The sequence below is a fragment of the Malaclemys terrapin genome, chromosome 5, assembly GCF_027887155.1.
Source record: "Malaclemys terrapin pileata isolate rMalTer1 chromosome 5, rMalTer1.hap1, whole genome shotgun sequence".
Classification (NCBI taxonomy): domain Eukaryota; kingdom Metazoa; phylum Chordata; order Testudines; family Emydidae; genus Malaclemys; species Malaclemys terrapin.
Window position 1 is genome coordinate 81,818,724 of NC_071509.1, and position 18,376 is coordinate 81,837,099.

The 18,376-nt window shown below is 42.1% G+C and overlaps 1 protein-coding gene across 2 annotated transcripts; it reads right to left on the bottom strand.

Moving 5' to 3' along the window:
• Window positions 1-2,468: 2,468 nt before the first annotated feature.
• On the bottom strand, window positions 2,469-9,854 carry NPY2R (neuropeptide Y receptor Y2). 2 transcript variants are annotated; one of them, XM_054030308.1, is made up of 2 exons: window positions 9,837-9,854; window positions 2,469-5,041 (listed from the first exon to the last, which is right to left on the bottom strand). In XM_054030308.1, exon 2 carries the CDS (start codon window positions 4,993-4,995, stop codon window positions 3,850-3,852), a length of 1,146 nt encoding a protein of 381 aa, XP_053886283.1. In that variant the 5' UTR covers window positions 4,996-5,041; window positions 9,837-9,854; the 3' UTR covers window positions 2,469-3,849. The 2 variants fall into 2 exon arrangements, with proteins under 2 accessions (XP_053886283.1, XP_053886282.1); XM_054030307.1 differs by lacking the exon at window positions 9,837-9,854 and adding an exon at window positions 9,071-9,242.
• Between the last annotated feature and the right edge of the window lie 8,522 nt (window positions 9,855-18,376).

An 18,376-nucleotide genomic window follows, 5' to 3' on the forward strand; every position in this document is an offset into this window, starting at 1 on the left:
GCACAGCCTGCTATGTCACTGTGCTGCTGCGGCCACCTTCCTACTGGGGCTGCTGGAGAGGGCACGCCACAGGCTGGGCTCCTGCTTCCCATTCCCATATCCACTTCTCTTCCTCCTGCCCTATCCCACTGTCTTTTCTCCACACCACTCATCTCCCAACCCCATCCCATCCCCCTTGCTCTGCCCCCCTACCATGGGCACTCACCGTCGTACAGGAAACAGGCAAACACTAGGACCAAAGAGGCGGTGTCCAGCTGCCGAGGCAGGGACGCAGAGCGCAGAACAGCTGCCCCCTCTGTTCCCTGTGAGCTGAAAGGCGTGTGTGGTGCAGGGAGCAGGTGCAGCATGGGAAGGACAAAGCCCTCCTCCTCTTCTCCCCCCCACCCCCGGAAGACCCTAGCAGAGCAAACCCTGCAGGGAAGCTTGGACCCTCGGTCAGCATGTTTTGTGTGTAGTCAGAAGCGGGGTTAGACTTGAGTGTGAGTCTGAGCCTGGGCTTACACTGAGTGAAGACATACCCTCAGTTCCTATATTCTTATCCCCAGCCCTATACAGCTATGTAATTTTTGTGCAGCTCTACAGCACAACAGAAAATGACACAAAGTACAATCAGCCTCTTGTGCATAACTAGACCCCCTATTTTAATTGCATATAATGTCAACTATTTTTTTCAAATTCACACATTTCCTGTTCATTCATATTTTGGCTGAACGATATGGAGACTGCAGTTCTAGGTAAAAACTGTTTAATTCTCATTAATGCCAATCTCATTTACAATGCTGGTATCGGATTATCCAGTGGTTAACGCACTATCCTACTACTTAGGAAACCCAGGTTTAAGTTCCTGCTCTACTAGAGACTTCTTGTGTGACCCTAGCAAGTCACTCAGGGCAGTCTACATGTGCAGTGGCGCAGCTGTACTGATGCAGCTGCAGCACATCTGGTGAATATACTATAGTGATGGGAGAGGGCTCTCCCATCAGCATAACAAAATCACATCCGTGAATGGCAAACGCTGTGTTGGCAGGAGAAGCTCTCCCACTGACATAGCGGTGTGCACACAAGCACTTTTGTCAGAGTAACTTATGTCGCTTAGGGGGGTGGAATATTCACACCCGAAATGACACAAGATATGCCGACAAAGGCTGTAGTGTAGAAATAGCCTTAGTCCCAATCCCACTGAATGCAATGGGAGTTAGTCAACTAGGTACTTTTGAGGATCTGGGTCTTAACCGCTCTCTTCCTCAGTTTCCCACCTATAAAATGGGAATAACCACACTTCACTATTTTACAGCAGTATTGTGATAACACATACAGTAAAAGATTTGAGATACTCAGATTTACAGTAATAGGGGCCATAGAGAAGTACCACAGATAGATAATACATCAGTAAATAAAAGATTAGGATGCCCCTTCTGAATTTGACATGAATGAAGCACATGATAAGCAAAAATATGTACTTAGTTAAGTGTACAGGGTAAAAATCGATCATATCTGGCAGATGCAGTTGGATCTACACCGAGAGACCTGCCAGAATAAATTGCAATAGATAAGGGATTGATCCTGAAATCCTTATATACTCATCAGTGGGAGCTTTAGATGCACCAGGAAAACAAGATTGGGCTGATAGAAACTGTGGCATAGCCTTCCCATGGGAACAGAGCATTGTGGGGCAGATTCTTATTAACACTACAGCTGCTTCACACCTCTGTGGTAAGGTAAAGGTGCTTTGAAATGGATGTCAATGTAATTTATACCCAGTTTGTGGCCCCTTCACCAGGTGATGTAAAGCAGCCATAATGTAACTGAAAATCAGGCCTTCAACTGTAGTTTTAGCACAACACAGTCATAGTTACTTTAAAACTGTCTATATATAAAGCTCAAGAGATTTGAGTCAGAACATTTATCTAAAGAGTTGTGGGGTTGAAGGCTTTTTGGGGGCACGATAAACATTTTAATGTGTTTTTCATAAAGAGCTCACACACTTGACTGTAAATGAATTATACTGCTGTCTATAATAATAATTATACATCATAGGTTTGAAACTTCAGTAATCTCTCCCAGTAATTCCTTGCCTGTAACTTTTTTTTAAACAGTGTGGGCTAACTACAAACATTCTGGGCACTGTTATCACTGAGACAAAAATTGATTTGATGAAGCTTTGTAAAAGTGATGGATACCTTTCCTTAAATGCCAGTTTAGTCCCTCTCTCGCCCCCTCCTTCTCTGATTGTGAAGATATACATCTGAATGATTTCACAGCAGTGTAAGAAACAAGGTCAGGATGCCATATATATATATATATAAAGATGAATCTCCCCACATGATAAAGATCTGTGATGTAATGACATCTCACACTAAAATACTAAATAGATCGTATGGAATAAAAAAGTTCACAAACAAACAATTTAGAGGACCATGAAAAATAGAATAATTAAGGAATTTGAGTGAAATTTAGCTATGGAGAATCTCTCTGAGAAGTGGAAAGTATCACAGTTTGTTGGGGTTCCTCCCCCCCGAAGCTAGGCAGCAAAATTAGCTTGGAAAAAAGTGGTTGAAATTAGCTTGAACTCTTTAAACTTTAATGAGCTCAATGAGGCTAGACAAAGACACAGAAAAGTTGCACGTTGCAATACAGTCAACAGAGTCGAGTTTTCTACCTGAGCCAAAGAAATGTAACTAACTATTACTAAAACATGCAGAGTTCACTGGTTAATATATATAAACTGAGCATACTGTTACTAGGTTACACTTCATTCAGATATTTTTAATCTTATAGTGGCTGATGATGGGAAAAGATCCAAGGCAGGATGTGTGTGACATAAAACCACAAACACTGAAAAGCACATTAATATTTAGCAGCCTTTCTAAAGGATCAAATTTTGTCCTACTTTATTATGTAGGAATAAAGCAGGAATAATTCAAAACCCATAGAGTTAATGGTACTTCAGACACTGGAGCTGTGCCTAGAAGTTCAAGCACTAGCAGTTCCCTCAACTTAAGAAGTGCTCACAAAAGACCTGAGTCTGCATTCACTACCTGCTCCAAATTCCCTTTTAAGTGTGCTGGCCTATTTAGCAATCTCTAATGCTAAATGAAAGCTCTAGGTATGTTGTGAATACAGGCTCAGGCCCCAAATTTGTATTTTTCTCCCCAGCATAACTGTGGCTGAGTCATAAGGAATTATTTGTTACTCCACTTGTTTCAGCAGATTACAAATTAGGTAGAAACTTTAACTTTCCTGACCTAAATGCTCTAGTAGTAGCAGTTTGATTTTAGGAATTATTCTATGGTAACAATATTCATATTACTTAAATGAGGCAAAAATGGTGGTGTATCTTCTCCTTAAGGAAACCCTCATTTTGCAGAGTAGTTGCAGTGGGGAAGAGATGGAAAGTACGAGCTTCACTGATCCCCAGCCTCACTCTTAGAGCATGCTTTAAGCTTCTGAAGGAGTCCCTATTTGCAGCATACAACGTCCACATTGCCAACTTCCAGTTTTGAGGCTCTTGAGGAACAATTAATCTATTCATCCTCTTTAGGGCAAGAATGGCAAACCCTTTCCTTGCCTTTGTCATTACTGCTGCCTTAGCAAAAGGTTGGGACAGAGACTTCTTTCCAACCACAATACAGACAGCCATAAATGAAATATCTTTTATATTTCTTTGAAGTTGTGTAATTGTATATGGTTGACGGCAACCAACAATCTCTGGAATCATAGAACAGACACTTTAACTTGCTGGTTTTCTTCCATCTTATTTGATTAAAACTATGTATAAAAAGTGCATCTGTCAAAACGGATCTCTCTCTGGCCAGAGTGTATTCCTTTTTTCTTCTATGCCTCACATTCTTAGACATTGGTAGGGGTTCCTGTGCAATGATTCTTTTTTGCTTCTAAGTTCTTCTTGGCTTTGAATGCTCCTGATACCTCAGGGTGAATGGAATCCAGTCGCTGCTCGCATTGGAAGGCTGCGAGGAAGGCTGTCCTGTAGTTGTTGTTCATCCAGCCATAGAGAAGGGGGTTAACAAAGGTTGAGCACATGGCAATGACATGAAACACTGTGTAGATTAGCTTGTACTCCTTCAGATCTAACACCTTACTGTCAATGTCACTGACGAGCTGGAAAGTGTGAAAGGGCAGCCAGCTTACAGCAAATACCACAACCACGCACACCAGCATCTTAGTGGTCTTCCGCCGCCGATGGTGGTAGTTGTCATTCCCAGCCCCAGGGCTGATATGGTTCTTTAGTTTGGTCCAGATACGGGTATAGGCATAGGAGATGATTGCCAGAGGCAAAACGTATTGGATCAGGAGCATAGACACACTGTAGATGGTGCCATAGTTGAGTTGCCCCTCACCAGGCCACTTCTCAGAGCAGACCACAATCTTGAAATCAGGAATGATCTCAATCAGAGAGTACTCACGGAAGATGGCCAGGGGACTAGCCAGTAGCGCACTGACAGCCCAGGCCACTCCAATGATCAGGAAGCTTATTCGCTTGGAGATTTTGCTCTCCAAGTGATAGACAATGCAGCGGTGCCGGTCCAAGGCAATCACAGTCAAGGTGACAGTAGACACGTGCACTGCAAGGCCCTGGGCATAAGGCACCAGGTGGCACAGCACTGGGCCCAGCTTCCATTCTCCCAACAGTGTGTAAACTAAGGTGAAGGGCAGGCACAGGGTATTCACCAGCAGATCAGCTACAGCCAGATTGGCAATGAAAAAGTTAGTCACAGTGCGCATGCTCTTGAACTTAATGACCACATGGATCACCAGGGAATTGCCCATCACACCCAGCAGGATGATGAAGCAATAGGCAATGATGAGGACTATCTGCACCTCGACCAGGTTGGTACTGTCTTTCAGTTCTGGTTTGGGGTCAGATGCCAGCTCACTGAGTGGTGTGGTGAGGCCTGGAAAGTATAGCCTGGTGTACAGCTCCATTTTCACTTCATTTGTGCGGTTCTCTTCACCCAGTACTCCTATAGGGCCCATGGTTGCAGCTATCTGGACTACTCCAAAATAAACAGTGGAGCTGTCTCTGAAACACAGCAAAAACACACAGCAAATTGGAGTAAACCAAAGATTGTGTATGCAGACTTCATCTGAAACATACAAAAAATTAAAGTTAAATTAGAACAAACTAAGTAGAATTAGCAGTAGGATTTATTTTAGTTAATAAAGTCTGGTTTCAAAAGAAGATTAGACTTTCAGATGAGTGACAGTATCAGCTGAAGTTATAATAACTAAATTAAGACCAAAAGAGATATTTGGTTAGGCTGTGGGGCATAAATGCCACCAGCTGGGTTCAGCAAGAAGTTTCCCCAAAGTTACAGTATTTCCTTCCTCTGAAGCTGGGGGCATTGGCAACTACCAGAGGTGAGATATTGGACTTCAGAAGATGGACCAATGATCTGTGCCAAGATAGTACTTGGTACGTCCACACTTTCTCACTCATTCATTTGAAGCCCAATCTTTTAATCTTTATTCAGACATAACTGTTTGCCAGAAGCTGGGTTTGGGTGACAGGGCATGGATCACTTGATGATAACCTGTCTGTTCATTCCCTTTGGGGCACCTACCATTGGCAACTCTCAGAGGACAGATACTGGGCTTGATGGACCTTTGGTCTGACCCAGTATGGCCATTCTTATGTTCCTGCTGAAAATTTGAGATGCAGCTCAAATGCAGTTTGAAGACAGTGGAGTCTATTTACTTGGGCAAAGGAAGGATTTGGATCCTGCTGAGCAACACATCCTTTGTCACAAACTAATACCCCAAACCACTATTGATTTTTGCACAAAACTGCCATTGATACCAATGGGAATTCTACAAGTGGATCTGTATATCTGTGGATCAATACAGCCCTAAGTAAACACAATGATCTTCCAAACTTTCCTCAAAGTATTTTCAATATTCAAGTTTTTATTCATATATTCTTAGCTAGTAAATACAAACTTGCTGCTCTAAACCTTTAGGGCCAATTCCTGACATTTTTCTTTAAGAAAGCCAGTATCACAAGGCAGCTACAAACACCACTTCAACTGCACACCACAATAAGAAGCAGAATAGCTGAAAAATATTACTAATGTTCTGGATTGTCTATGTAACCCATTAACTTCTAATTTAACCCAAGAAATAAAAAGTATGTAATGTTTCTTTTATTGTGGAAGAATACCACCATTTTTCTCAGCGGAAGTTGCCAACCAAGTTTCTGACTACAGTGAAAGAGAACAGCAGGTCACATCCTCCTCCCTTTGAGGATAATGGGACTTTTGGCACTGATATCAAAATCATATTGTTGTCTTTCTTGCACATACTGAGCCAAATTCTACTCAGCTACACCAATGCAACCTTATGATTTCGACAAGCTTGCATGGATATAACTGAGTGCTCTGTATTTAAAGCATTTTAATGTTGGTGCTCTGTATTTAAAGCATTTTAGGGTTAATTTGTAACTTGCACTATAATACTGTGCAAAGTGAGTAAGGACAAGTAAGGGCTGTAAAGCTAATTCTGTGAGCTGACCAGATCGATGAAAGAGCAAGTGGGCACTGTGCACCTGCTTACTCCTCGTCCTGGAGTAGGTAGGTAGTGTTGGATGAGGAATAAGCAGAGCCTTGGCTCTACTCTGCAATGCACTGGACAGCACAAGTGAACCAGTGTGGGGGTGTCAGAATTTGCTGCTGGTAGAGGCCAACTGCAAATTATTAATTCTTCCTCCCACTCCCACCCCCTACCTTTTCAGAATTGGGGAAAGCAGAGAAGGAACTGTGCTTCATAGGGGATGTCTCTGAGAAACAATGCCTCCTGGGGTTACTCCTTCACTCCTGGGATGGTGCAAATTATGCCCTACCCCTCAGTCCGGTCTCTGCCTAAAGACATAATCTTGCTATTAATGTCTGAGATTTAATATTGCTTTTATTTACATAAGGTTTACTGTAGACATTTTTTTTTTTAATTTACAGGGGGAAAGTGTTTTAACATATAACTGAATGTCTTTGATGGGATTTCCTACACTAGTTGGATTGTCTTTACATTTGCAGTTGTTTCTGGTTATTGGGGTCTGGACACTATATCAGGCTTCTACAACTAGTGTTGTCCCCCAGCAGGCGACTAGGCCTTCTGTGCTATGGGTGCATCCCATACAATATCACAAGCAAAATTTGAATGAAGGATCTTGTGGATTAAAAGCAACAGTTTGACTACATGAGCTGAAAAGTAACTTCCTTCAGGCTAAGCCAGTAAGAATTGTGTTATCCTCTACATACGGTGCAACAAAAGGAGGTTTAGGCCTGATCTACATGGCATTATTCAGACAGCAGCTCATTGGGCTTCATCCTGCAACTCTTATTTACATGATCAGTCCCAAGACTTCAGAGACCCTACTTCCTGAACAAGGGTGGCAGGGCTAGGTCCCTAATTACCATATTTTTTGTCAATATTGTTGAAAAATACAGGTGATGTTTTTATAATCTACAAAGATAATGCTACGCAAAACCTCGGAACTGCCTTTTCCTTCTCTCTGTGTCCTGATAACTACCTGTATCTGTTATTACAGTGGAGATTTGATAAGAGTCCAATACTGCTAGACTCCCAAAGATCTCAGAATTATGCATTGGAGAATAGAGTAGATCATGTTTACAAATAACAGCAGGAGAATTACCGTTTGATGGGGTCGCAGGGTTCCAACCCTTTGCATTGTGAGACATTGGCTAGACCTTGGAGGAAAACATACACTATCAAATCATTTATCCTTCCTTTGCTCAAAATATTTCTCACTATTTTTTTCTCTATTCCCTTCCCGTCTCCTGCCTCCTTTCACCTTCTTTTAAGTAAAAAAGCAATTAGCTTTCATCCTGCCACTTTTTTTCTTTGTTCCTGTACTGTGTGGAGTTTGCTCCTTTTGAAGGTAGTATTTCTTGTTAACACAGCACAGTTGGAAGAGGAGGTTTGAAACTCCAGCAGAGAAGAAATAATGTTCGGTTAACAAATGAGATAAACTGGACAAGTTCTACAATATTAACTTGCACAGTTGGTGACGAATCAAGCTCTCCCACAGTACTATAGAAACTACACGTCTCTCTGATCTATACTATCTACTGTGTCCCATCTATTCTTCAGTTGTGATAGTGTGTTGATTGGCAAACTGTATCTATTACACAGCATTGTGTGTTGTGATAAATAATTTTTAAAATATCTAATCACTCAGTTCCTTTAGAGCTCTGTACGTAACTTTATATGAATGATGGAATGTAGAGGATTTACAGAGAAGTCATGAGAAAAGGAGAATCAAAAGGGAATAATACATTACATTTATAAACAATCTAATCTATTATTAATATTCCTGCATTTGTAAAGCACTTGGAATTTGGCTGAGGTGAACTTGGATGTAAAAAAATGTTTAATACATGCACCACATTCCCTAATCTTAATTAAAAATCCTCTGTGCACTTTTCTAGGGATGCTGCCCCCTTACTAATTCATGACCACCTTGCTCCTCCTGATTAACAGGATCTAAAAATCTGTACTAAAGTCAGAGCACTGTGTATGTAAGATTGTGCCTATGGAAAATTAAAGATTAGCAGCCAAGGCTTCCGTAAGTGTGTCTCTTTCTACATTTGGTGAGGTGACATTAAAAGACAGGCTCTGAGTTTGTCACTTTCGCCTGCCTATTTTCAGTCACCCAGCATCTGAAGTTAAAGGCTTTGTTGAGGCGAGCAGCGATCCAGAGGGCAAGGGCTGGTTACCCCGACTGGCGATGGGTGCTGAGGATTACAACGGCTGAGGAGTAGCCAGTGTAAAGAAAAAGCCTCCTTGCTCCTTTGCCAGCCTCTACTGCTGGCTTGGGAAACCTGAGCTCAATAACAGGTCGCCTTGGTCGCTGCAGCTCCGTGCCCGAAGAGGGAAGGAAGGGGGAGAATCCGCCCTACCACGGCCAAATGCGGAGCGAGCGGAGAACAAAAGGCTCAATGGGGGGAGGCGATGACGGGCAGGAAGGCTCCGGGCAGGAATCTCCTACCAACTGTAGCCCTAGCGCGGCTCTGTCCCCGGCCCCCTCCAGACTTACCGAGCCAGCTGCGAGCGGCGCCTCCCTCCGTCGAGCCGTGCCCCGGGAGCGATGCGCCGCTCTGGCGGGGAGCCGAGCCCGCTGCGCTCCGACCGGGATCGCTCAAAGTTTGGCGCCGCCGCCCAGCGCCCGCATCTCCGGACTCCGTCCGCTCGGCTGGCGGCGGGGACTCGGGGCGAGCCGGAGCAGGGCGGGGCGGGGCGGGAGAGCTGCTCACCTGGCAGAGCCCGGCAGGGCGGGCGGGCAGCGCCGAGCTGCCGGTGTCGGCACAGGGACGCGGGTGCCTCTGGGCAGCGTGCCTGCAGCCAGCCCAGCTCCGGCGGCCACCCGCGCGTGGGGAGGGGGCGGCTCCGCCCCAGCTCGCTCCGGGTCACGGGTTGTGGGGGCTGCGGGGATGCAGGAGCACCGGCTACTGCAAGGGCAGGGGCGGGCGCTGCGTAACAGCTGGAGTCCGTTGGGTTTGGGACTGAACCAAGCCCCCCACTGGGGCCACCTGCGATGCTGTGTAGCGGGGTCTGCTACACCCTAGAAACTAGGGTCAGTCATGCCCCAGGCTGCAAAAACTCAGCTCCAGCGGCTGACCCCGGCAGAGCTTGTCACTCCCCCCAGAGGCTGGAACAATTTGTGTACTGGGGGGTGCAGATAGCCACTGAACCACACTGTAAACCCTGGATATAAAGGAAACCACTTCAAGCCACTGGGTGCTGCTGCACCCCTAGTTCCAACACCTATGCACGCCCCCCCCCCCCCCCCCCAGCAATCTTACCTCTAAAATAAATGTGGCTTCTCCTCACCCGCCAACAAAAGCCGGTCCCAGCTCCATGTGGGTGCTTTAGTGGTACTTGGCAGCCTGGAAGGGAAAAAAGGAGCAAGTCAGGCCCCGAATCCCCAAAGGTACTGGGAGTTAAGCACCTACCTACCTTTGAGAAGTTGGGCCCAGGTGCTGGATGTAGGGTTTTGTGAGGCTGTTGCCCCAGAATTCATTGGCATCTGGAGTATGAACAGCTAACCCTGTTCTCTGTCCAGGCGCTGGGAACTGGGACCAAAAATCAGTAGGTGGGGGGAGGATTCAGGTAGCCCAAGTGCCCCCTTGTCTCCTCCGAGGATCTGTCTCTGGTGGTTGGGAGGAAAGGGAGGGGAGGAGGGAGAGCCTGAAGGGAGGCAAGGACTGCCTCTCCTGGCAGTAGCACTTTGTTTACTCAGGAAACAAATGTTTTAGGATTTTTCTTGGCTAGGAATAAAAGGTGCATTATAAGAAATTGTTAGCTAATGTGCTAAATAACCCATTCTGACAGTCTAGTATAGACAACACAAAGTATGCGTTTAACATGTGCTAGCTGGTCAAGTCAAAGCCTAGAGTTGTACAACATGCTGGAAAATGTACTAACTAACACCTTCAACTAACAGACCTTTAAATCCCAGTCAAAACTAACCCTTAGGGCGACTTTGGACTTCCTAGCTGGGCTCACTGATCCCACCTCCTTCTCTACCCCCCCCCCTCCCCAATGTAATGACGAGGGTACTACTCAAGGGGAACAATAAATCTTTATGTGTAGCATGTCATCAGATAAGTTCTTTAGTCAAAATGCAACCAACATTGAGGGCAGGAGAAATACTAGACTGGATTTAATGGTCTAATCATTTACTTTTTTCAAGCTAATCAAATATGAGAAACAGTTATGAAACACAGGCCATGTAACTTAAATTAGCTTATTCACTATTGATTGTGTTAGAATTAAAAGAAATAGCAGTGTGTGTATAATAGGTATATAATGAGCATACTGCTAAGGGTTGCTTCTACATTGGTTTGATGATTTTCCCATCAATCCATGCAGATTTTCTCTTACACTGTACTACTTTTAGTAGGAAATGCATATGCTTTCAGGCACAACTAAAAATATATGTGGCAACATTTTCCTATAAATAACAGGAAATATTATGGTCTGTTAGGGAGCTGCCTCAAAACCCAAGCACTGATAGCAGAGAGAATCAGTAGACTGGACCTGTTGCAGAACAGACAATATCTGCTGAGTCTGTCTATAAAACAGTCCTGAACACCTTTCTTTGTGAGTGCCTGACTTACGCTATTATCCAGGTTACACTCATGCTGCAGCAGTTACTTGATAAGGCTCATTTTATCTGTGAATTCATAGTATAAACAGTATTTCTGCACCGAGTAAATACTACTACTGCTATAGCACCAGATTCTGATCCTTTTGTTCTTACATCTTAATATCTGTGACTTCAATGGGACTAATCATAGAGTAAGACTGGTCCTGAAAACCCAAAAACAATTGAAAGTGCACAAAAAAGCCTGTGTTTAAATAAACTATGTAATTATGCTCGCCCAGATCACAACACCCTTATTCTCATTGGCCAGCAGATATTCACACAACTAGTCCCTCAGATATTACTGACGACAATGTTCACTCAAATAGGAATAACTGATGGCCAACGTGAGGAAGTGTTTCATGATCTGGCCTCAATTTGGGGTGACGTATGAGACATGTATGAGCCATTGCTTTTGACTTCTGCACCCCTTGTACGTAGACTATGTTTGTAAATGGGGTGTAGGTGCTTCTGAAAATTTTACCCATAATGCTTAAAATGGGATCTCAAATTATAAAATTATTTAAATGAAGTATCATGAATTATCCCACACCCTGGTTGCTAGATAACGGGCCCAATCCAGTCTTCACTCAGGCCAAACTCCTAAATGAAGTCAGTGGGAATTTTGCCTGACTAAAAACGGCCAGATCAAGGCTACAAAATATTGTAAAATTTTTCAAACATTTGATTGCACGTTACCCCACTGGAAGGCAAAGCTAAGTCATGTGGAAACAGACATTAGTTGTTAATAAATATATATTGCACTCTATTGTTAAGGCACTTACAATATATTTAGATTTTAAAATTTTAGATAAAAATTACTCCAACTATATTGTATATCTGTGGGAGAGAGGGCTTGTCATGGAAGACCACTCTGGCACTTGAAGTGCAGAAGGTGGGGCCCGCAAGGATTCTAAAACTTAATACTTGCCACTTCAGGCTTGTATTAAACTCCCAAGGTTACTGCTTTTCTCTGACCTTGGATTTGTAGATGCTGCCACCATCCAGGAAGGCGCACTTGGCAATTCCTTCCTGTGGGGTACCCTCAAGCCCTTTCATACACACACCCTAGGGGGAAGAGCTGAGAAGAAAACAAAGGAAATTAGCTGTTGCCACCAGCTAATTAAACATGTGCACAACCTCTTAGGACACAAAAATCCAATTTTGGTCTTAAAAAAGGTAAATTTTATTAATAAAAAAAGAAGAAAATACATCTGGGATTTAGGTGTTTGCTAGATTAAAAAAACAAATACAAGGATTAAGCATCAAGAATAGCTCTCTTGAGGTCCAGCTTAAAGGTTACAAGCAAAACAAAAGCACCTGGGATTAGCACAGAGGAATCCACAAGCCATAAAGAAATAAAAGGGATAAACCTAATCATGTCTTCCTAGACATTTCCTGATCTACTTACATATCTGGAGTTTTCGATGAGTAGTTCTAGGTATGGTACTGATATTTTTTTATACCTGGCCCAAGCTTCTCACAGCATAATTGCTCCCTGTCTGCCTCTCCCTGAGAACAACAACAGACAGACAAAAGGGGAGTCTTGTTTTAATTTTTAAAAGTTCTAGCCTTCCCATTGGCTCTTTTGGCCAGGTGCCCACTCACTTCCTTCTACCTATGCATAGCCGTGAGACTTTTTAACCCTTTACAGGTAGAGCAATTTGAGAACAGCTACTAAGAGGGATTTTATAGCTACTGGCTGGCTGAGTGTCCTTAAAAGGGAGTGCCCCCCCCCACTTTCATTTATCACAGGGCTTTACTGATTTTATTTTTTGTTAGATTAATTAAAGAGTGTAACATTTTTATAACCATTATATCTTTCAATGTTAATTTACAGGCGAACATAAAAGAAAGCAATTTAAGAGTACTTTAAATGTAAATGATTTATAAAGTTTATACTAACAGAGAGGGGTATTTTTAATGAGAAATTCACAATGCAATGCAGTGGAAACCTTCAACAAATTACTTGAAATATGTTGCTTCAGAAATCAAAGAAGTGCATTCTGTTAATTTAAGTGATTTCATGCATTAAATATTTACTAGTGAAAGGAAACATAATATAGATGAGATTGTAAACTCTTTGTGACATGGGCCATCTTTTTGTTCTGTTTGTAAATAATATTTTGTTCTGTGTTTGGAAAATGAAAGTTACTTGTGGAGTGGCTTATATGAAATGACTTACATGAAATCAGTTCCGTTCCTATTGTTTTATTTATTTTTATTTATAATAATAATACCAAACTGTACTAGACACCAAAACAAACAAAGTCTCTGCTGAAGACCTTTAAACAATTTGTCATGATATGACAAACATCACTAACAGAGGAGGAGGGCAGGATAAGACAACAATATGATTGTGCATTTACATGGTGGGACATGCACTTCTTGATGGTTCAGATAAAGATGGTGGTTTCTTTGTTTTTTATTTCATCTGCTTTCCTGTAGCGTACAGGAGTCAATCTCACATACCACCAGAGTTGGCAGAGCAGTCTCAGGAAAGAGGCTAAAGACTGAATCAGCCATGGTGGTTCTATCAGGTCTGCACTGAGCTAGTGTGGGGAAGTTTAAACATTTACTGCCCATTGCATTCTTACTGTATGGATAGAGAAAGGACTTTCTTTTCCAGTACTGATGGTCTTTGGAAGTCAGTGGAATTTACCTGCTTATGTCAGCAGTGAATTTGGCCCCAGATTAAAATGCTAAAAAATGAAGTTGATAGTTTGTCCTTGGTTTCTGTGTATAGACACCCATATTCACCATTGGTGTAATTTCACCGAAGTGAACGGAGTTACAGCAGAATTTGATTTGTCAGTATCACAGAACCACCACAGTTGGCAGACTTTGTTCAGAAAATGCCCAGAATCAGAACATCAGGAGTGTAGGATCAGACCTGAGATACATTGGCAGAGATGAGTAAGGAAGTTTGAATAATACCTGCTCACACTGTGCCTTGTTCAAGCCAATTTTATTTTTCTTTCACTTACACTAAATTTACTTTGAGATTGGAAAACTATTACACCCATCAGAGCTGAGTGAAATTTTTTGACCAAAAAAACTTTACAGCAAAAAATGCAAATTCAAGTCAACCAAAACACTGAGCAAATTCATGTCAATTTTGCCAAACCGTTTTTGGCCTGGAAAACTTTTTTTAAAATTCAAAAATATGAAACATTTAATTTTGACATTTTCAAAATGAACCATTTCTATTTTTTCTTTCATTATATTAAAAAGAATCTGTTAACACTTAAAAGCTGAATAAAACTTTTAGTTTAACCTGAAATGAATTTTTTCCAACTTTTCAATTTACCAAAAAAATAAAAATAAAACCTTTTTTTTTCTGCTCAACCCAAAAAATGTTTGGCTCAGGACTGCCAACAAACTGAAGAAGAAAAAGGGGAGGAAAAAAATCTATGTTGGAGCACTAACCTTTAAAAGTAAGGAGTGTTCTGTAGCATGCAAATTTAGTCCAAATCCCTCAAATTCTTATTCATACATGAGTGAGGGTTTGCAAAATGGAGCTTTATATGTAATGCTGGTAGACCTGTTTAAAACGCACACACACACGCACGGCATTCCCTGAAAGTGTGACCTTGAGAAAACAAATTTGTCTTATCTAAGATTTTTCACATAGTGTTTGTCACCATGGTATCTAATCACTGCACAAAATTTAAAGCCCAGGAAAAAAAGTTTAATGACTGAAGTATCCAGTCACTTAGATTTGTAATAAAATAATGTGTGTGTATATATATATAAACCCATTTTTTCCTATTCCCTCTTATGAGATTCAGTATGAAATATCTGATTCTCTATATATTTTTCAACCTAAAATAGGGTATAGCTGTAACTGTATGTACACACAGGTAAAGTATATTTGCCTTGGAAGATTATGAAGCTATTACAAGCAAATGGGAATGGGAATAACTGGTAGACCTTCATGGGTACCAATTTCAGATTGCTAACAATACACAGAGATTCCAGCTAAAGCCCACCAGTTAACAATCACCAACCAGCTCAAAAACCACTCAGCTTGCTAAAGGCTTGATTCTGTAGCCTGTTTGTCTGCAAACTATGATTAAATTCAACAGGAGTTCAATGCACTGAACAGTTGTGGAACTGAGCACTTTGTTTTCCAATTACAATCCTTTCAAAGTATAACTTACAAAAATACTACATTCTAAGAATTCTAAGGTTGCAAAGTGAAGGACTCAAAAGTTGGGCAACCTTAATTCAGGGATTTCCTATGTGACCTTAATTCAACCTCCCTTGAGTAGATGTATTAAGATAGGAAGCGATTATGTAAGTAAAGACTATTTTTCCCCCCACAGGATCCCTGCCTCATTCAAAAAGAAGAACAGGAGTACTTGTGGCACCTTAGAGACTAACAAATTTATTAGAGCATAAGCTTTCGTGGACTACAGCCCACTTCTTCGGATGCATCCGAAGAAGTGGGCTGTAGTCCACGAAAGCTTATGCTCTAATAAATTTGTTAGTCTCTAAGGTGCCACAAGTACTCCTGTTCTTCTTTTTGCGGATACAGACTAACACGGCTGTTACTCTGAAACCTGCCTCATTCAGTGCACAGACTGGATAATGCTTAATTAATGGATAGCTTTTCAATATTTCTCTATCATTTGATGTATGGCCTCATGCATTCTTTACTGTACACTATCCTAATCAACTTTTTTATTGTGCTCTAATTCTAGCACTTTACAAATGTTAATACATTTCTCTTCACAATGCCCCTGTGAGGTGCAGTTATAGGGTCGATCCCCATTTTACTGTTGGTGAGCTAAGGATTTGTCTATGTGGGGGAATTGATTAAAATAACTCCTTGTGTGGACACACTTTTCTGGAATAAAAATAATTTCTTTGTGTAAACAAGTATTGAGGCACAGAGATTAAAGTCAAAAGTGTCCACTAACTTTGAAAAGATCATATTTAGCACTCAGAGTATTCAGCATTTAATAACACTTTATATTGCGAGCACAGCTCCCATTGACCTCAGCTGCAGCTGAGAGTTCTCAGCATTTCTGCAAGTCAGATCCCAGACATCTCAAGTTGAGTACCCAGAAAACAAGGCACACACAGTGGCCAACTGTGAAAATGTTAGTTTACATGACTTGCCTAGCATCACACAGGAATTTTGTGCAGAGGCAGGGGTATAAGCAAATTCTCCAGAGTAGCGTTCAACTGCCTTAGCCACATGATCAATTCTTTCTCTTCTTGCAGTTCCCTGCCTCATTCACCACACACCTTCCAACTTCTGCAATAAACAATGCAGGTGTCTCCTTCACAATTCATTCCCAGAGCATTATCTATCCTGTGCAATACACAACCAACCTTAACTCTGGCATTTCCTAACTTTTGAGTGCTTGACTGTTCCAAATTATTTTTTTTTGTAGGTTTTATTATGTAATTTCATAAGTTTAAAAAGAAACCTTAAACACTAGAAAAAAACAATTTCATCATGTGGAACCATTTTGACCCTTCATTTCAGTCATCAGCATGGCTAGGATCCTCTACCAATTGAGTTGATGGAGTACAATAGAACCTCAGAGTTATGAACACCAGAGTTGTGAACTGACCAGTCAACCACACACCTCATTTAGAACCGGAAGTACACAATCAGGGAGACGCAGAGGCAAAAGAAAAAAAAGCAAATATAGTACAGTACTGTGTTAAATGTAATATACTAAAAAAATAAAGGGCAAGCAGCATTTTTCTTCTTCATAGTAAAGTTTCAAAGCTCTATTAAGTCAATGTTCACCTGTAAACTTTTGAAAGAACAAACATAATGTTTTGTTCAGAGTTGTGAACATGTCACAATTACAAAGAACCTGCGTTCCCAAGCTGTTCATAACTCCGAGGTTCTACTGAATTGCTAGCAGTAGAAGGCTGTTATTGTGTATGCAAACCTGCCACTTGAGAGGGATAGAGATGCATACTAGGTCAGTGCTGAGATTCAGGAATAAAGAGTTCAATTGCAGGTTTTGTAGGGGAGTGTGATCTAATAGTTAGACCCTTCTGATTGTATTCCCCCCTTGCCCAACTCCTGCCCTGCCCCACCCCACACTGTCTCCTTCAATTCTATGTCCCCTCCCTAGCTCCTGACCATGCCCTTCCCCAGCCTCCCCCATTCCATGGCTCCTGCCCTCTCTCTCTCCCCCCTTCCCCCACCGGCTATTGCCCTCGTTCCCACCTCTGCTTCTTCCTGTCCTCTCATCCGTATTCAACCCTCTGTCTTCTGCCTACCCTCTGCCCCTGCCCTTAGCACTGTGCCGATCACTGAATTTTTGGTTTGCTGGCAGTTCTTGGAGGTGAGAGGGTAGGGGTTGGTTTGGGTCAAACTGAAACAATTTTTTTTTTTTTTTAAATTTTTGGTGAATTGAAAAAGTAGGAAACATTTCCTTTTGGGTCAAATGAAACATTTTGTTTCCAGTCATTTAAAAAAAATAAAAGGTAATGAAGGTCTCAATTCACAGCTGAGGCAGCAGGGTTTCTCCCTTAGTCCAGTGGTCAGGGCCTTGTCTTAGAATGTGGGAGACCCAAGTTTGAATTCCTGCTGTAGAGCAGGGACTGGAACCCAGGTCTCTGCCTTCCCAGGAGAGTGCGCCAACCACTGAGATATAGTCAGTCATTCTCTCTACTGCTCTCTGTCTGGCCCAATGGCTATTCATGTATTTTTATACAAAGTGAGACAGCTTCAAGAGGAGGGAGCGAGAGACCCACCCCAGAATAGCCCATCAGCGGGTGGTAGGGCACTCTCCTGGGATGCAGGGGAAGCTAATTGTTCCAGTTGCTGCTCCAGAGCAAAGGTTTGAAACGGCGTCTCCCATATATCAGGACCGTGCCCTAAACACTGGGATAAAGACTGTGAGGGAGAACTCCCTCCCCCTAAAATTCCTTTGGCCAAATCTGCATTTTTTTGGCAAATAAACTGTTCATCTGAAAAATTTCACCCTGCTCTCACCCCATCTCAAAAAGATATATTGGAATTGGAAAAGCTTCAGAAAAGGGCAACAAAAATGATTAGGGGTATGGAACGGCGAGATTAATAAGACTGGGACATTTCAGCTTAGAAAAGAAATGACTAAGGGGGGATATGATAGAGCTCTATAAAGTCATGACTGGTGTGGAGAATGTGGAGAAAGTAAATAAGGAAGTGTTATTTATTCCTTCTCATAACACAAGAAC

What these genes read in the sequence shown, in the direction of transcription:
- NPY2R (XM_054030308.1), bottom strand. Translation starts at nt 4,995, where the DNA reads ATGGGCCCTATAGGAGTACTGGGTGAAGAGAACCGCACAAATGAAGTG.